At 42.2% G+C, this 17,500-nt stretch overlaps 1 protein-coding gene across 2 annotated transcripts in view; it reads left to right on the forward strand.

The window, feature by feature from the left end:
- Positions 1-17,500, forward strand: part of LOC311050234 (fibroblast growth factor 12-like) — a gene marked incomplete at its 5' end in the record, with an annotated part of 97,292 nt that overhangs the window by 77,183 nt on the left and 2,609 nt on the right. For both annotated transcript variants that reach the window (XM_084064228.1, XM_084064227.1), the window contains 2 exons: positions 5,660-5,763; positions 12,978-13,176. In XM_084064228.1, the coding sequence (XP_083920354.1) occupies positions 5,660-5,763; positions 12,978-13,176 (303 nt within the window). The remainder of the gene's footprint in view (positions 1-5,659; positions 5,764-12,977; positions 13,177-17,500) is intronic.

Genomic DNA, 17,500 nt, shown 5'->3' on the forward strand with positions numbered 1-17,500 from the left:
TCATGAATGCCATAAAAAAATGAATGTTTGGCCATTTATAACCCTAACCCTAACTGATCTACAAGCTACACACACACACACACACACACACACACACACACACACACACACACACACACACACACACACAGGAGGTGTTGGGATTTAAATAGCTCTGTGAATTTATCAGCGCTAACAGCAGCATCGTCATCAGTATATATTTACATATTTACACTCAGCTTCAACTCTAACAGATTTCGTATTTTAATAATTATAATTTAATTAAACATGTGTCGACTGAGGCAGGATTTAGACTCTATGCAAAATGTATATTATGCAGTCTAAAATCTATACTTAGATTTAGAATATACTGTACTGTTCCATTCTGCTTTCTTGTGTTGTGTTGTGTTCTGTTCGGCACTTTAACATCTCTTCACTCTCAACTCCATTACACTTTCTATTCAGAACCCTAGCATCCCTATTTTGGGGCGAACATTCAGCGAAAATGTCTCACAATGCGGCACACTTTTTCAGCGAAGAGAATTGGCGGAAAAAAGAGCAGACCCACTGTAGAGCCCTGGGGAACCCAGATCAACTAAATATAGGATTTATGTGGTTTAAATCGTACTATGTTTGTACTTTTCAGTTAAAGACAAATTATTTTGTAAAATTATATTTTCACTGGCATATTTTCCCCAACGACCACATGAATGTGTTTTGGAAAGGAAGTTCCTCTGGTACAAAGACGTACCGTCACACTGGTGCAAAGATGTACCATGTTCTCTTCACACATATCTGTGTGCGTTCAGCACCACAAACAGCTGTGCGACACACACACTAACCTTTAGCCCCTTAATGAGTAGGCCAGATTGTTTACTGTGAGACGACACAGTAAAAACTCCTTTTCGGACAGGCGATAACTTTGCTCTCTTTGTCTGGTACGGCTTCGAAAGACGGAGAGAGAGAGACTTCGCGCGCGCGACAGGGACGGAGAGAGAGCTATGGGTACATTCCAAGTTGTACAATTTGATTATTGGCTGATGATAAAACAACTGGCACAAGGAATTCATAATCGCACGTTGCAGATTACAGAGAGAAAATTACATAAATCCGTTCAGAATTACGTGCGGTATCAGACCGCCCGGTTACATCATGCATCCTGCGCAGTGTGCACGTTAAAAAGCATTCTAACCGTCCGACCGGCACATTCCGAGTGGGTGCTCATCACGTCTCCTGTGGGTGCTCGAGCTCCCGGCCACCCACGGGATCGGCGCCTATGGTTATAGCCCCTAGCTCTAAGACTCCTGCAAAGAGCCGTGCCATAAAAATAAAAGAACAATCAGACTTTTCCAGTGGGTTGCAGCTTCCCCACAGGGGAGAGGGCTTTAACTATTAAAGACTTGCTTAATTTATTCTCTGTCCTACAACGGTGTACGTCGCACGCTGAAAACAGACGATCTACAAGCTCACAATGCGTCGCGGTGCGATGCATTGTGCGCTTGTAGATCGGCTATTTTCAGCATGCGACGTCCTCGTGTGACGAAGTATAAAGCCGGTCTAAAATAAGCGTACTATATCCTCGGTTGACATCAAGTAATGAACTGGATTTCCTGAACTGAACTCCAGGGTTCATAATGCTCACCAGATGCTGAAGAAAGTTGACAACACGACTAAAACTTTTGAAATGTTTTTGTCACGAGAGCGTTCTGAACGCTCTGTTCGTTCATTAAAACCCTAGGCTCTCTGGCCAGACAGCTCTTCCACACAATCTTCGAACGCTAACAGAGAGTCTGTAATGCTGTCTATACACAGGAAGGAAGCTTTCATCTGTTTGTTATTTCTGTCCAAAATGTATTTTTTTTGTATTTTGATTTGTGCTAAGCAGCAAGCTTATAGCACACATCGGCTTCTCCTGATTTGGTTTCCAGTCGGAGTTATTTATGTGACCTGGCTCCCAAACTACAGTATGTGGAACAAACTCCCCATTGAAGTCAGAACTGCAGATTCACTCCCAATCTTCCACCATAATCGGGAGACTTCACCTCTTCAGACTCCACCCGTAGCACTTGACCTAGTTATGATGACATGTATTCTTACCCTGTCTTTAGATCTCATGTTTTTGTTACTTAGTCTTGTTTTTTGCTTGATCGCAAGGTTAAAAATGTAATTTAGATAGCATGTTATTTAGACAGATGCTACTGTAGGTTCAGTTGCCTGGTATAGTTTCAGTGTACAGATAATTATTTTGATAGTACTGTATGTTGTTTAGACTGATGCTGCAATGTGCATCACAATTTTATACAACATGTAGTGGGGGTCCCTGCTTCATCTCTCTCTCTCTCAGCGGGGGTCCTTGACCTGAAAAACGTTGAAGGCCTGTATTAGGCGGAAGCATTTGAAAATTGTGGGGGCTACAAACCAACAACAGTCTGTCTCCAGAGACTTACTGTAAGTAAAACTGGTCTTTTGTCAGGGTGGGCGTGTGGTTTAATAGAGCTCTAGTTGGTCCTGTACCCTTAGGTTTGCAGGTTAAATGCCTGTCGGAGCTGGTCTGTCAAAGTGTCCTTGAGCAAGACACTGATCCCAGACCTGCTGGTTCATTGGAAACCAGATTTCCTCTTTTTAGGAACATCAGATCCTTGAATGTGAGACTTGAGGAGGTTTTATGTTTCAGTTATGATTTTCAAGGTTGTCATGTGCTGCTAAAATAGCTTTGTGTGCGTGTGTATGAGTGTATGTGCACAAACATCACTGTTGTGTGCATGTGTGTGTGTGTGTGTGTGTGTGTGTGTGTGTGTGTGTGTGTGTGTGTGTGTGTGTGTGTGTGTGTGTGTGTGTGTGTGTGTGTGTGTGTGTGTGTGCGTGCGTGCGTGCGTGCGTGCGTGCGTGCGTGCGTGCGTGCGTGCGTGCGTGCGTGCGTGCGTGCGTGCGTGCGTGCGTGCGTGCGTGCGTGCGTGCAAGAGAGAAGAGGCGTTGATTGAGAGAGAGAATTATGCAATTCAATTTTGTCATATAGCAGACACCTTTATCCAGAGTGACTTACAGATAGGCAAGATCAGAGTAAATTGTCAATAAACAACAAGGTAAATAGTTGCATAGGTAAAGTGCAAACTGCAAAGGGAACAATTTAGGGCTTCAAAGAAACTACGACACCAGGTAAACATGACACCTATAGCATAAGACTAAATATGCTATCCAAATTGAAATCGAAAAACTTGCACAATTAACCAACATGTGTGCACATCTGCATAGTAAATTAGCATCCATCAACGAGGTGACAAGAAGGGACACAAGGACAGAAGAGTGCTAGCAGGGGGTGAATGAGGTGGAGTCTGAAGAGGTGAGTTTCCAGACTGCAGTGTAAAAATGGAGAGTGAGTCTGCAGTTCAAGAAAGAGTTTGTTCCACAGCTTGCTAGCCAGGAGGGAGAAGAGACTAGGACATGTGGACACCCTGGTCGTTGGCCAGGGTGTTGTAGGGAATATTTGAACAGACTTCCCCTGTGTTAGATAATCTAAACTGAGCGGGGAGGAGGGTTGTCGGATTGCATCATGTCCTGAAGGTACGAGGGTGCCAACCATGCATGCCCTTGATTGCCTTGTAGGTCATCACCACTGTTTTGGTACTGGGTGCAGGAAGAAGAGGGGTAGAGAGAGAGAGAGAGAGAGAGAGAGAGAGAGAGAGAGAGAGAGAGAGAGAGAGAGAGAGAGAGAGAGAGAGAGAGAGAGAGAGAGAGAGAGAGAGAGAGAGAGAGAGACACACACACACACACACACACACACACACACACACACACACACACACACACACACACACACACACACACACAGGGACAGTTGTGTATGGAGGGGTTAGAACAGTGAGGTCAGAGGACCCCCAGGGTAAGTAGTTAATATAGAGTCACAATCATTTTAACCATGCTGGCTATTCAATTGTTATTATTATTTTTAGGGGGGATGTCGAAAATGTTTTGAAGATGTTTTATAATTTAACATTTTTAAACATAAATCTTCTGCGGTTCCCTGGCACATCTTTCACATGGGAGTCCGCGGCCAAATGCATATCAATTTGGGGGTCCTTCACATGAAAAGGTTTGAGAACCACTGGGTTATAAAGAGAGAAAGATGCTGGTTACGGGAGGTCTCATCATTACATGTGTGTACAGAGTAAAACTGAGAAGTCTGTCTGTCTCTGGGCATGTCATGATAGGCGAACATAGAAAATAGGTGACCATTTGGCAGAAATAGGCAAACATTTAGCGAAAATAGGCAATTTACATAATACAACAAAGAATAGGTTGTTATGTAGGTTAAGTGTTTAAAGCAGCTGACGTCAGCAGCTACATGCAAAGAAAGAAGTGAAAACACAAACATACAGTACGCACACAGAGCACAATACAAGTTTGTAGTCATCAGTGGCAGAATGCCATGTGTTGTGGTGGTCTGTGCCCTGCGTCGATGCTCCAAAATAGAACCGTGCTCCCAAAGTGGCGTCAATGGGTTTTGCCGCCTCCCGCTGGACGCCTACAGCTCGTCTACAGCCTTTATGAACGGCGTTTGTTGACACGAGCGTCTGCCTCCTTCTATCTGTTAGAGCCTTCCTGGTAAAGGCTGAGAAGATGAGGATTATCAACACTAATCTTATTCCTCTGCTTTCTTCTCTGCTATTATCTCTTCTCCTCTCCCATCCTCTTCCTCCTCTCCATCTGTCTTATTTACTGCACTGACCTTCACACACACACACACACACACACACACACACACACACACACACACACACACACACACACACACACACACACACACACACACACACACACACACACACACACACACACACACACACACACACACACCTTGTAGACTCAACATTGAAAACAAATGGGAACCTAAACTTAATCCATTAAGACCGGGAACGTATCTGTGTCATTTTAAGATTTCTTTGGCTTTTCAAAAATAGCTTGTAGATCTGCTATTTTTAGTAAAATCGTGAACATTCGTGCATATCTTTTCAAATGTCTTCTAAATCCTAACAGTTTCCTGAAAAACGTATATCAGTGGTTCTCAAACTTTTTCATGTCAAGCTTGTAGCTTGAGCTTGTAGATCTGCTATTTTTGAATAGCCAAAGTATGAAAGGATGGTTATAGCTCAAATCTATAATGACACAGATGCGTTCCCAGATTGAATGGGTTAAGTTGCATGCCAACAGGAATAAAATGGTACGTGATCCCTCCTCATCCTCAGCGGTATGGAAGGTACGTCGACCAAGTTGGGAGTGAGAATCAATGGTGTTGGTACAACACACACAGCTGCATGTTTAACAACAGTAAAACGAGCAGTAGTCAGAGCAGAGGTGTGCAGATGACTGTGTACCCAATATATAGGAATATTTATAAATACAAACACCGTGGGGAACACCCCGATCAGAAGACACACTACAGTACAGGGTGGGCATTTATGACTAAAAACACTAATTATAAAACATTATGTTTTAATACAATGGTATTAGTAATGTTGTTTGTCTGTGATCTTTCAACTTTGACCTGCCACTATTGCTGGAGTACTTAAAACTCTCTCTCTCTCTCTCTCTCTCTCTCTCTCTCTCTCTCTCTCTCTCTCTCTCTCTCTCTCTCTCTCTCTCTCTCTCTCTCTCTCTCTCTCTCTCTCTCCCCCCCCCCCAGCTCTTTTTAACCTGATTCCAGTTGGTTTGAGGGTTGTGGCCATCCAAGGAGTGAAGGCTGGACTCTATGCTGCCATGAATGGAGAGGGATTCATCTACTCAACAGTAAGACTGTCTGTCTGTCTGTCTGTCTGTTTGTATAGGGGCAGGTGAAAACACACATCCTTTGCCACATTCAGCAAAATGAATGGATTTACAAAGAGTGCGGCCAACATCAAACAGGGAACGATACATGACAAGTAAATGCAGTGATCACATCACAGCATTGCAACAAACAAAGCCTTGTCTTTTTTTTTCTGTCTATCTGTCTGTCAACCAAATTCTAACTTTGCTTACCCAAATAACAAGAATAATGATTTTTTTTTTTAAACGAAACAATAAAAGATTACCTTAAAGAACCACTTCACCCATTTCAACCTATATTCATAACTGGTCCTCACTAATGATCATAATACTATGGTACCCTTTGTGTCTACTCACTCTGTGTCTCAGAGGATTGGGAATCCAAGATAATATAAAGGCTTTCTATTCCTGGATAGTTAGCATGCTATAATAGAAGCCAATGTTCTCGCATTCATAAAAGGACCAAACCTGCCTACCGATCATGTCACTGGGAGGCAGATTTCTGAACTGTCCACAGCCGTCCTCTGAGACACAGAGACAGTAGACATAATTGGTACCATATTATAACGAGCATTAGTGAGGACCAATTATATGAAGATAGGTTGAAAATGGGTGAAGTGGTCCTTTAAGAAACAGTGCCAACAAAGTCCTCACTGTCTATGTGTCTACAAGAGAGAACAGTGACCATGCAGCAGTAATATTAATATGAATGATATTAATATCATTAATATTGATATGATATTAATAATACAGTTGCTTTTGCTTTCGTATGGTACTTTTCTGCTTAACGATTCAGCTAATGTAGACTGTTCCTTTTTTATAATCATATAAATATAATTTATAATTTATCATTTTGTTTTGTTAGGCCATTTGTTAGTTTTCTGAATAAGCTGCATAAGCTGTTAACCACTCAAGCCCATACATACTTTGTCATACGAAGAATACCAAAAATAGCAGATCTACAAGATCTAACAATAATAATTAAAAAACATTTGGGGAATTGTTGGGAAATAAATTAGAATTATTTTGGAAATTTTGCCCAAAATAGGGACGCCATGTTCAAAGTGATTAAACAAAAAGATGACGGAACAAATTGCTTGCGGAACTGCAACTGTTTTTCGACACAAATGATAGTTTCAGAGCTTCTCCTCTCCACGTCCAAGGGCATTCCTGTGTCATCATCTGGCCCGCTGCTGCCGTTCATTTTGTTGTTAGTGCAGAAAATATTACAGCAATGTCTGTTTGGCACAGTCACCGGGCTACAGAGGACACAGAAACAGCGCTGTAAGGACAAAGTGGGAGCTCGGTTCCAGCAGAGTGACACACAAGGTGCGTGGCACGGCACGGGTTAAGAGACACTACGGATTACAAGGGCAAGCGGCCGTCAATCGAGAGTGCTGATGCTGCACCGGGCGGACGATTTGAATGCTTTCTACACACAGTTCCGGGCTAAAAGTGCGAACGCTATAGCCTGGCACCTGGCATGGTTGGCCCCGGCGGCCATTGTGGAAACGGTGTGTTCCTCCTCTGCAGTGAGCACACTCGTCCTCTCCGAGCGGGACGTGAGGAGGCTGCTAAAAGGAGTGAACATCAGGAAAGCAGCAGCCGAGGGATGTTTGTTTTTTTTGCATGCTGCTGCTGCGGAGGTGGGCTGAGGGGTTACGTTGGGAGAAGGATGCTGAAGATGGAGTTGCCAGGCAAGAGGAGCTGTGGCGACCCCGATGGGAATTAGCCGAAAGAAGATCAAGAAAGCAGCCAGTCCATCGATGGCGGGTTATGAAGACTTGTGCTGACCTACAGAAATCAGTGTTTATCACCATGAACTCACCCCACTTTGCTTCAAAAGGTTCATCATTGTCGTTGAACGACTATATCACCCTGTTGGGCTGATATCCGTGGTGATAAGGTGGACGGTGGACCCACTGCAGTTTGTCTACCGTCCAAATAGGTCCACTGATGATGCCTTCTCCCAGGTTTTGTAACCCTCTCCCACCTCCATAACAACAGGGAAAGGGGATATGTAAGGCTGTAATGTATTAATTACAGCTCCATATTAATCGCTTCCAGGCTGGCTGGCACGCTGGCTGACCTGGGACTGAACCTGTCCTGGATGTCTTATCCGCCGGATTTCAAGTGTTTGAAGGGCGGGCAACCACACCTCAACCTCACTCACCATCGACACAGGAGACCCCCAAGGTTGCGTACTGTTATTTCAGCTATACTCTGTGTACAAACCACGGCTGTGTGGCCAGGAACAGTTCCAATACCTTCATAAAGTTTGCTGATGACAGGGGAGGTGGTGGGTCCAATCTCAGACCTTTCTTATCAACAGGGAGAGGGTGGACAGCTTCAAGTACCTTGGGGTGCTCATCACTGAGGACTTATGTGTATTATTATCCTGTGTATATTGTATTGATGATGTTGCACAGTCTTGGAACACGTCACACCAACATTTTGCTGCTTGTACTGTACCTGTACGAGTAAGCGACAAATACACCCTCTTGATTCTCGATTCTTCTTGAGTCTTGATATGGCTGGATGCCATACGACAGGGGTAGGCAACCTTAAGCACGGGTGCCACCATTGGCACGGGGGAGTGTAATCACTGGCACACTGGCATAAGTGTGAAAGAGAGGATTTTTCTTCTGAAATATAAAATCTGCACATAATCCTGCCTCCTACTCATGTAGCCTATGCTAGTTTTGTGTACATCTTGGAGCATGTAGCCTATGTCACGCCAGCTCGTAAATAATTGCAGAATCACACAGTTATGGCTAAAAAGAAAAAGAAAGAAAATTGATGTTCAGGCTTTCCAGCCCTCATGAAAAAAATATGGCTTTGTTTATGTCTTCAAAATGTTGAGACTAAATATAAGGGGTCTTTCAAAGGTCAATAAGAAGGGGTGGGAGATTATTAGGTGGGGTTATTGCTCTAATGATCATTACAATGTCCTGATGTGAAAGAAAATATTATAAAATGTTGTTACTGCATGTACTGTACTGTATTGTGGACAATCAAAAATCTGTTGGATTTTGTATTTATTTTTATGTGGTGTACTTATACTTAATGTTGATATGGCACACTGACTATGCAAGAGAATAACAACATGGCACTTCATGTGAAAAAGACCCCAATATCATATTGCTCACTCTTATCGCAAGGTAAAGTTGTGTTGGTCAGGAAGAGTAGACCGACCCCAGACATGTTACACCGCTCCCCAGACACACCCTCCGCTGCTCGCTTGGCTCTGCGTTTTATAAGTACACCACCCCAGCAATGAATCAAGTCCATAAGTCTCTGACAGAGAGGCAACAGTTCAGATCAGGTGAAACGCTTTAGTCTTTCATTAGTCATAACCTTTGGGGGTCACTTGCTCCCCACAGTCCACTACAGTACTGTATCTAATAGACCAGTGGTTCCCTCATGGTGTGCTGCTGAGGCACACTGGTCTGCTGGGAGACCAAGTGCAAGTGTACTTTGGGATTTAGACTTATTATTGTGTGCCTTGGGCAGTATGGGCACAAGAAGTTTGAAAACCTCTGTAAAAGCTACTTAAATGCACTTGTTCACTTGTAATGTTCTTTACATAATGTGGTAATCTATCAGTGAATATACGTACATGTTTTACCATTCAGTTAATAGAGCCTGCCTGCTTTCTCAGGGGATAAATTTAATCTTGACCTTCAGGTCAAACTTTGTGTCAGATGATCCTGTGTCTAGGTGCGACATGAGCTTTGACACAATCTAATTGTCTCATTAGAAGAGCAGGGAGACAAAACCCAAACCCAATGTATTAACTAACTCTACCGTACAGATTAGCCAACATTACATTTTATTAGTAAAAAGAAGTTACATTGTGCCGTTTTAAGCCCCTATGCCCCTGAAAACTTTTTTAAATTATTAGAATATTACAATATTCCATTTTTTTTTTTTAGCTATAAAGATGACGTGACCAACCTTGAGGCAGCAGGCTGAAAGTATTTAACCAGACAGAGTGAGATGGAGAGAGTGAGAGGAAAGATAGAGGGTGAAGAAGAGAGGTGCTTTGTATTGCCGCCTCGCTACGTATATCGCTCTATCTATTATTAATGTCTGCTGCTTCTATAAAAGTTTAAATGCAGTGCTTGGTCGCTGTGTGCGCAGCATGAAAACAAATTATATATAGAGAGAGGGATTGAGGCCAGTGAGAGAGTACAGTACTTTGTTTCCCGTGTTTCTCTATTCTTTACCTTACGTTGTTGGGAGCTGTACAAAAGAAATCCATTTCACCCACACTTTTACACCGGTAAAGTTGGATGACTTTTCATCAGCTGAGGAAAGTAGAAGCAAGTTTCTTTATATTGTAGAAGGGATGTTGTTACACTCTGTCCTCTACTGTCTCCTTACCACAGGCACATGTCAATATGTCTGTCTGTCTGTCTGTCTGTCTGTCTGTCTGTCTGTCTGTCTACAGTGCGGCCAACATCAAACGGGGAACGATACATGACAAGTCAATGCAGTGATCACATCACAGCAGTGCAACAAACAAAGCCTTATCTTTTTTTTTTCTCAAATTTTTTAGCGCATGGAAGGAACATGTTATTCCAACCAGTTCCTTTCCCTTCCATCAGGCCAGGAGGAGGCAGTATAGAGACCAGGATTACTGCATGTTTTTTTGTGAGGGTACCTACCCTAGGGGACACGGAGAGAACATGCAAAATCCAACAAACAAAGCCTTATCATGTTCAGATCTACTCATATCGCAGCTCAAAGTTGGATAACATGTCACAAAATGAAATAATTAATATGTTGCAATGAGCGGAGTTGCTTGGCATCATGAAACAGTAAACATAATAGTAACCTGAGTAATCTGAGTAAGTAATCTGATTGTGTACATAGGCTAACGTTTGAGTTTCATTTGATTTTGCTATTTTGTCTCATCTGTTTAAGAAAGTAGGTAGCTGATATATTGCACTTTTACCTTAGCGCTAGGTATACTCTTGGTTGCTTGTTTTAGCAGGAAATGCACTTAAGACTTCTGGTGATTTGTAGTTTCGTTCCCTACCTATGTTGAATGCACTTATTGTAAGTCGCTTTGGATAAACGCGTCTGCTAAATGACTGTAATGTAATGAGAGAGATGGAAAGCCTGAAACATGCTCAGCCTAGTTGATGTATACTCTGTAGTATGATGACGGTGTCACATACAAAAAGAACACGTCTACACCAGTGTTGATTTTGGCGACTAAAACTATGACGAAAAATGTCTGTTGACTACCTTTTTACACTCACGAAAACTAAATAAAAACTAAGCTGTGGTGACTAAAACTATGACTAAATATACTGACAATTTTGTCAACAAATAAAAACTAGACTAAAATGTTAGGGAGTGGAGAAGAGATCCAGTAGAACTAAGACAAGTCATCATGGGTGCTCACAACACTGCGACGGGTTGTGAGCTTGTAGATCGGCTATTTTCGGCATGCAGCTAAGTGAAAATCATTTCGATGCCATCACGGCCCGCCAAAAATAAATTTCCGACTAAAACTAGATTAAAAGTAAAACATTTCAGATGACTAAAATATACTAAACAGAATTTTATTCAAAAGACTATGACTAAAACTAAATCAAAATTTGCTGTCAAAATCAGCACTGGTTTACAAGCAGTTACACCACAACCATGTAGATTTATTGATATCTTGTAGATATGCTGTATCCGTCTTCCGTCGTATTGTGGGGAAGGCTTTCGCAGAAATCGACAAGCTCACTATGGGTCGATCGGCTGTTTTCAGCAAAAGCTTTCCCCAGAATCCCCACAATAACAGAGAACGGAAAATACGCTAGCATAGAGCCCTGAGGGACTCCGCTCAACCATCATGTGGGGTTTAAGTGGTTAAACTATGCTTTAGGAAACTACAGTATGATATAGGATACAGCAGGTGTGCGTGCGTGCGTGCGTTTTGGGGTGGGGGTGGGGGGGGGGGTTCTGCTCTGATTGATCTGTATCTCCACCCTGCCAACCTGTTCTACCTGCAGGGTCTGGTATATTTAGAGGCCAAGACATAGTTCTGCTATAGTGGATGATTTGACCCTCCTCTCTCTCTCTCTCTCTCTCTCTCTCTCTCTCTCTCTCTCTCTCTCTCTCTCTCTCTCTCTTCTCTCTTCTCTCATCCCTCTCCTCTCCCCATTGTTGCCATGTCCGCTTAATTATAAGCGAATTTGGGCTTGTTTTTCTGTAAAGTTGATTGGTAGTTTTGGGCTTGTTTCTAAAGTGTAGTTGCTTATTTTGTCTTGCTGTCTAATGTTGTTTAAACCAGTGGTTCCCAAACATTTTCATATCAAAGACCCCCAAATTAATATGTATTTGTCCACAGACCCCCCCATCTGAAAATATTTTGTGCCAAAATATTACACATTTGTCAATCTTTTTCTAGATTTCTTTTAAAATACCAGATCTATAAGCTCTATACACTTGTACAGTAGATCGGCTATTTTCAAATAGTTGTGTGTGTGTGTGTGTGTGTGTGCTCATATGGCTTGTTTTCATTGACCTGGTTGCTTGTTTCTCTCGCAACACTGCCTCTCTCTCTTTCTCTTCTCTCCTCTCTCTCAATTCAATTCAGTTCAAAGGGGCTTTAAAGTATTGGCATGAGAAAACATACGTTGCCAAAGCAAAAGTTGAACAAAGCAATCAAAACAAAATGTATGTACAATTAAATGGGAATAAATAAATGTAAACAGAGCTGTGTTACATTGCAACGTAGATAAAACAAACAAATCTTACAAAAAACATAAGAATTGTGCATTTTCTGTCAGAAATAGTTCAACATCCACGTAGGAAAGGTTAGCTTGGGATAAACTTTTGAAACAAAATGACAGCAGTATTTCAATGTTTTGCTTTCACTTGGTATAAAACCTTTGGGACAAATAGCAGCAATGTTTTCAAATGTATTTAAAGGTAGTTGCACTGTTTGTATGTAGAGTATTTCTATGTAGACAGCGCAGGAATACACACAATGATTTGTAGAACTTGAGGGGGCTGTATTCCATTAGACATCCTTCTCCTGTCACAACAGCTCACAAATCTTGCTGCTGTGTTGTTTGCACATTGTTGTACTTCACTCTCTCTCTCTCTCTCTCTCTCTCTCTCTCTCTCTCTCTCTCTCTCTCTCTCTCTCTCTCTCTCTCTCTCTCTCTCTCTCTATCCTCTCCTCTCAGGAAATCTTCACAGCAGAGTGTAAGTTTAAGGAGTCAGTGTTTGAGAACTACTATGTCATCTACTCGTCCACTCTGTACCGTCAGCATGAGTCAGGCAGAGCCTGGTTCCTGGGCCTCAACAAGGATGGAGCCATCCTGAAGGGCAACAGAGTCAAGAAAACTAAACCTTCTTCACACTTTATTCCCAGACCTGTAGAAGGTAAGATCACACTCTTTGTTCCCAGACCTACAGAAGGTAAGACGCACACATTATCAGAAAAAGAACTGCCAGAACTCCTTCAGGTGCTTTTGTTCCGGTCAAGCAAACGGCAAACACGAACGATCAAGTATGGCCTTCAGAGCAAAGCCTTTTTTTTTTTTAAGGATAACAAAACCCAAAATGAAACCTACCGGGGATACATTATGTATGCAGCGAATACAAAGCGATTGTTTTCCCCTTAACGTGCCACTTTGACACAGATTCTGTGGTGGTCAGCAAACATTGGATATTTAATCCACGTTGGATAAATAACAGGGAAATGTAGTGGGACTGGCCACCGTGATGGAACTGCGGTTCTGCTGTCACTACTAACAGCTCCCGTCACATCAACTCAGCACATCAAAGCAGTGAGCGTCCCATTATATTAGAATAAAATGATCGTAGAAATAATTAATGTGTTAAATCCAATCCAGTCCAGCACACACACAATCATTTGCAACATAATAGCAAGAATAGGAATACCACGATAACGCAATGGTGACTATGAACCAGCAACAGATTACACGTACCCAAAACCGTTGGGTGCTTTTCCCAAGCTGAAATCTGCACTTATAAACTGCAAGGCTGCATGGCTGTGTTGTTGAACACATACACAGCTTAACGTTGGGAAAGTTACATGACTCACTCGCCCTAGTCTCGCGTCACCAGACAACTATTCCACAATCTCTGAATGCTATATAGAGTCTGGAACTCCACTTCCCGAAAGCTGCTCAACGGAAGCTACTCAGACCGGAAAAACATTCGACCAATCACGACGCGGTGCCCGCGGACCTGTAGTCCCAGTGTAAACAGAACCGAGGCGGAAGCATAGAGTCATAGGTAGATTCATGTTATTTGTGCGAGGATTGTTTATCATTATATTCATATATGTATCATATATGATACATATATATATATATATTTGTATATATATTCATACATATATCATATTTATATTATTTAACACTTTTTGTTTTGATTCCAGTCGGACTCCTTTGCGCCACTGCACAATGCTAAAACGGAAGTGGGTAGGGGAGGGGCTTCCGCTTTCCCCTTAAGCATGATCAGAGCTTCCGAGTCCCAGACTGTATGCCGGAAACATTTGTAAATTGTGGGAGGCAACAGTCTGGCCACGCGAGACTACACTCGCCCAGGTGGTGTCAATAATACTAATCACCGTAATCGTAACAAAATTCAGAATCACAGCGCTGCCTGTTTCGGATTCCGCACGTTAAAGTATATTAATTCATTTGTTTGTCTATTTATTAACTGCTACTGTAGTCTTACCCTGCGGTACATGAAAACTCCTGTTACAGTCATGGATTAACTTCAACCTGGTGTTTGCACTTTCTCCATTTACGGTCCGTACATCAATATACTGTAAACGTTCATATTTCAAATATGAAGTGCTTACCCCATGGCCACGGATGTTACAGTTATGCACGGGCCACTCAGAAGTACCCGTATATTCCGTATTGTTCAATAAAAAGCCGATCGGTGGCCATTTTCTCATAGAGTTATAATGTATCAGAGTCCAATACACCTCCCCACCAATAGGGTCGCGCAGTTGAAAGCATATGGCGAAAATGCAGAGAAAATGGCCATTAAAATGCTTTTTATTGAACAATACGGATGATATGGGTACATAAATGTAACATCCGTGGCCATGGGGTGCACTTTATATTTGAAATATGAACGTTTATGTAGATGTACGGGCCGTAAATGGAGAAAGTGCAAACACCAGGTTGAAGTTCATCCATGACGGTCGTGACAGTCGACCGTCGTGTATCCATGGCTATTACTCCCTCTAACATTTCCTGTGTTTTTAGTTTATTGAAATAATGTCATGCACATTTTTCCAGTGCATAACCTACTGCAGGCCTTGTTGACTAGATTTAGAAGAGATTTTGAAGCTCTTGCTCCTGAAATGATCGATAATTTATAAAGGGAAAAGCAGTCATTTAACATGCAAGTCAATGGGTGAGAAGCAAAGCTTGCCAGGCCTGGGTGTGACTAACCTTGCATCACCAATCACACAGTGGAGTGGGTGTGGCTTCGTGAAGGGTCCATTATATGCAATATTTTAATAACTTATCATATATACTGTATGAATTCATGTTAACCTTTGGTTAATTATTCCTAAACGGGAAAGTGACATACATTTGTGTGACGTTTAACCATTTAATTTTCCCTTCCCTGGTACACACATGTATTGTTTGTATTTATAACTGTTACTTTTTTTTCCTTTTAAAGGTAGGGTAAGTGATTTGTTTTGGTTAAAACAAAAACGTTTTTTGTTAAAAGGTTAAGAGCCTCTGCCCCACATTTTTTACATGGGCCTGTCATAGCGCCACCAGGAGGCTGATTTGTGCAAAAGCCATTTTTTCCCATTACTCCTACAGATTTTATCCAAACGTCATGCAAATCGGTATACAGTATCTCTATAGTCGTGTGATCAACCCGGATCTGTCCGATTTCCCATATTCCATCCTGATTGGCTAAGTTTGGCTTACAAAGTTTGCAGGATTGGTTTGTTTGATTTCCGTGAAATTGCGCACGCACATTCCCATTAGGCCGAGGAAGAAATGCCACTTGAAAATGTTCTAATCAGCCTCATGGTGGCGCTATAACAGGCCGATTCGCGTTTTTACCTGCACTGATCTGCATGAAACTTTGCACGCACTCTCCCTAGAGGCCAAAGAAAAACCTTTGCCATGCATTTTTCACATCTGCCTTTTAGAGCGCCACCAGGAGGCTGACTTTTATAAAACATTTTTTTCAGTATCACAGTATCTCTATAATAGTCATGTTATCAAGCTGGAAGTGTCCGATATTTCATATTCCATCCTAATTGGCTAACATTGACTTCCAAATTTTGCTGGATAGGTCCGTTTGAACAAAATGCCTCAAATTATGAACGCAACGTGCGATTTCCGTGAAATTTTGCACACACATTCCTACTAGGCCGAAGAAGAAATGCCCCCCTTTTCACATTGGCCCTCTTATAGCGCCACCAGCAGGTCTAATTTAGCAAAACACATTTTTGGAACGAAATGCCTCAAATCATGAATGCAGTGTCCTATTGCCGTGCAAGGCCTAAGAAGAAATGGCGCCCCTTTTCACATTGGCATATTATAGCGCCACCAGGAGGCCACAATAACCTACCTGACCTGGTGGAGACCTGTGCTCCGAGGAGCACTTTTTCTAGTTTAATCTGTATCTGTCTGAGTTCTCTATCCTGATTGGATAAAATTGGTATCCTGACATGAAAATGCATTTTCTGTTTACTAAAGAGCTGGAGAGACACGGAGAACATGGAGAGACTGTTACTGAACAAACACTCTAGCTATGAGTACTATCAGAATATAGATATTTATTATATATTTAACACTTATTTTAACCAAATCTCTTCACTTACTGTACCCTATCTTTAGGCTGAGTTGTATATAGTACGCCGGTGTCGCCTACCAAAAATAACAGATCGACAAGCTCACAATGTGCACAATGTGTGCACAATGTGAGCTTGTAGATCTGCTGTGGATTACAGTACACACTTAGAGGTTAGGTTAGGTTTAGTGCCTAAACCTAACCTTTAAATGCCTACTGTAATCCTAACGGAGCTAACCCCTAAACCTAACCTCTAAATCCCTAATCCTAACCCCAACCTGAATGTTTTGTAATGTTTTCTGATTAAAATGTGATCATAAAACAACCATTTCCTTTGTGAGGACCAGGACATATAGCCTGATAAAGCCCCTCCCTCCGGAAATCTCATTTCCATTTGATTTCAAGAAGGAGTCTGGCATGAGGGCTTATTTGGCTTTTTTTCGCCGTCCACCAAGTGGACGAGCCTATCAGCGTCCTTAGCCTGGTAAAGCCCCTCCTCGCTCATCGTTCTGTGATTGACAGCGAAAGTTGGCCAATCAGGTGGCGAGTTCGAGTGAACCCGAATGGATCCGAGTGCAGCCGACCAAAATGGAACGACAGCCATTGTTTTCTGTCCGCTGTTTTTGGTTTTGGTTTTAAAACTTGAAAACGCTCTCAAACTTCTTTTTTTTGAGGCACGGAATTTACTTTTAAGATATCGTTCGGATAGAATTTAGTTGTTTAACTTCATATATGTGGTCAATTAATCATGACAGAGCCTATTTAAAAAGAAAGATTCAGAGAACCGGCAGGGGGCGGGCAGTGACACACATGTATCCGAATAAGGCAACCTATTTTGGGCATGGCCCTTTCAAAAGTCCTGTTGCGTCACATTGGTCTGGTGGTGTAAAAACAAAGT

This window comes from Gymnoscopelus microlampas (assembly GCF_963454915.1).
Source record: "Gymnoscopelus microlampas genome assembly, chromosome: 8".
In the NCBI taxonomy this organism is placed as follows: domain Eukaryota; kingdom Metazoa; phylum Chordata; class Actinopteri; order Myctophiformes; family Myctophidae; genus Gymnoscopelus; species Gymnoscopelus microlampas.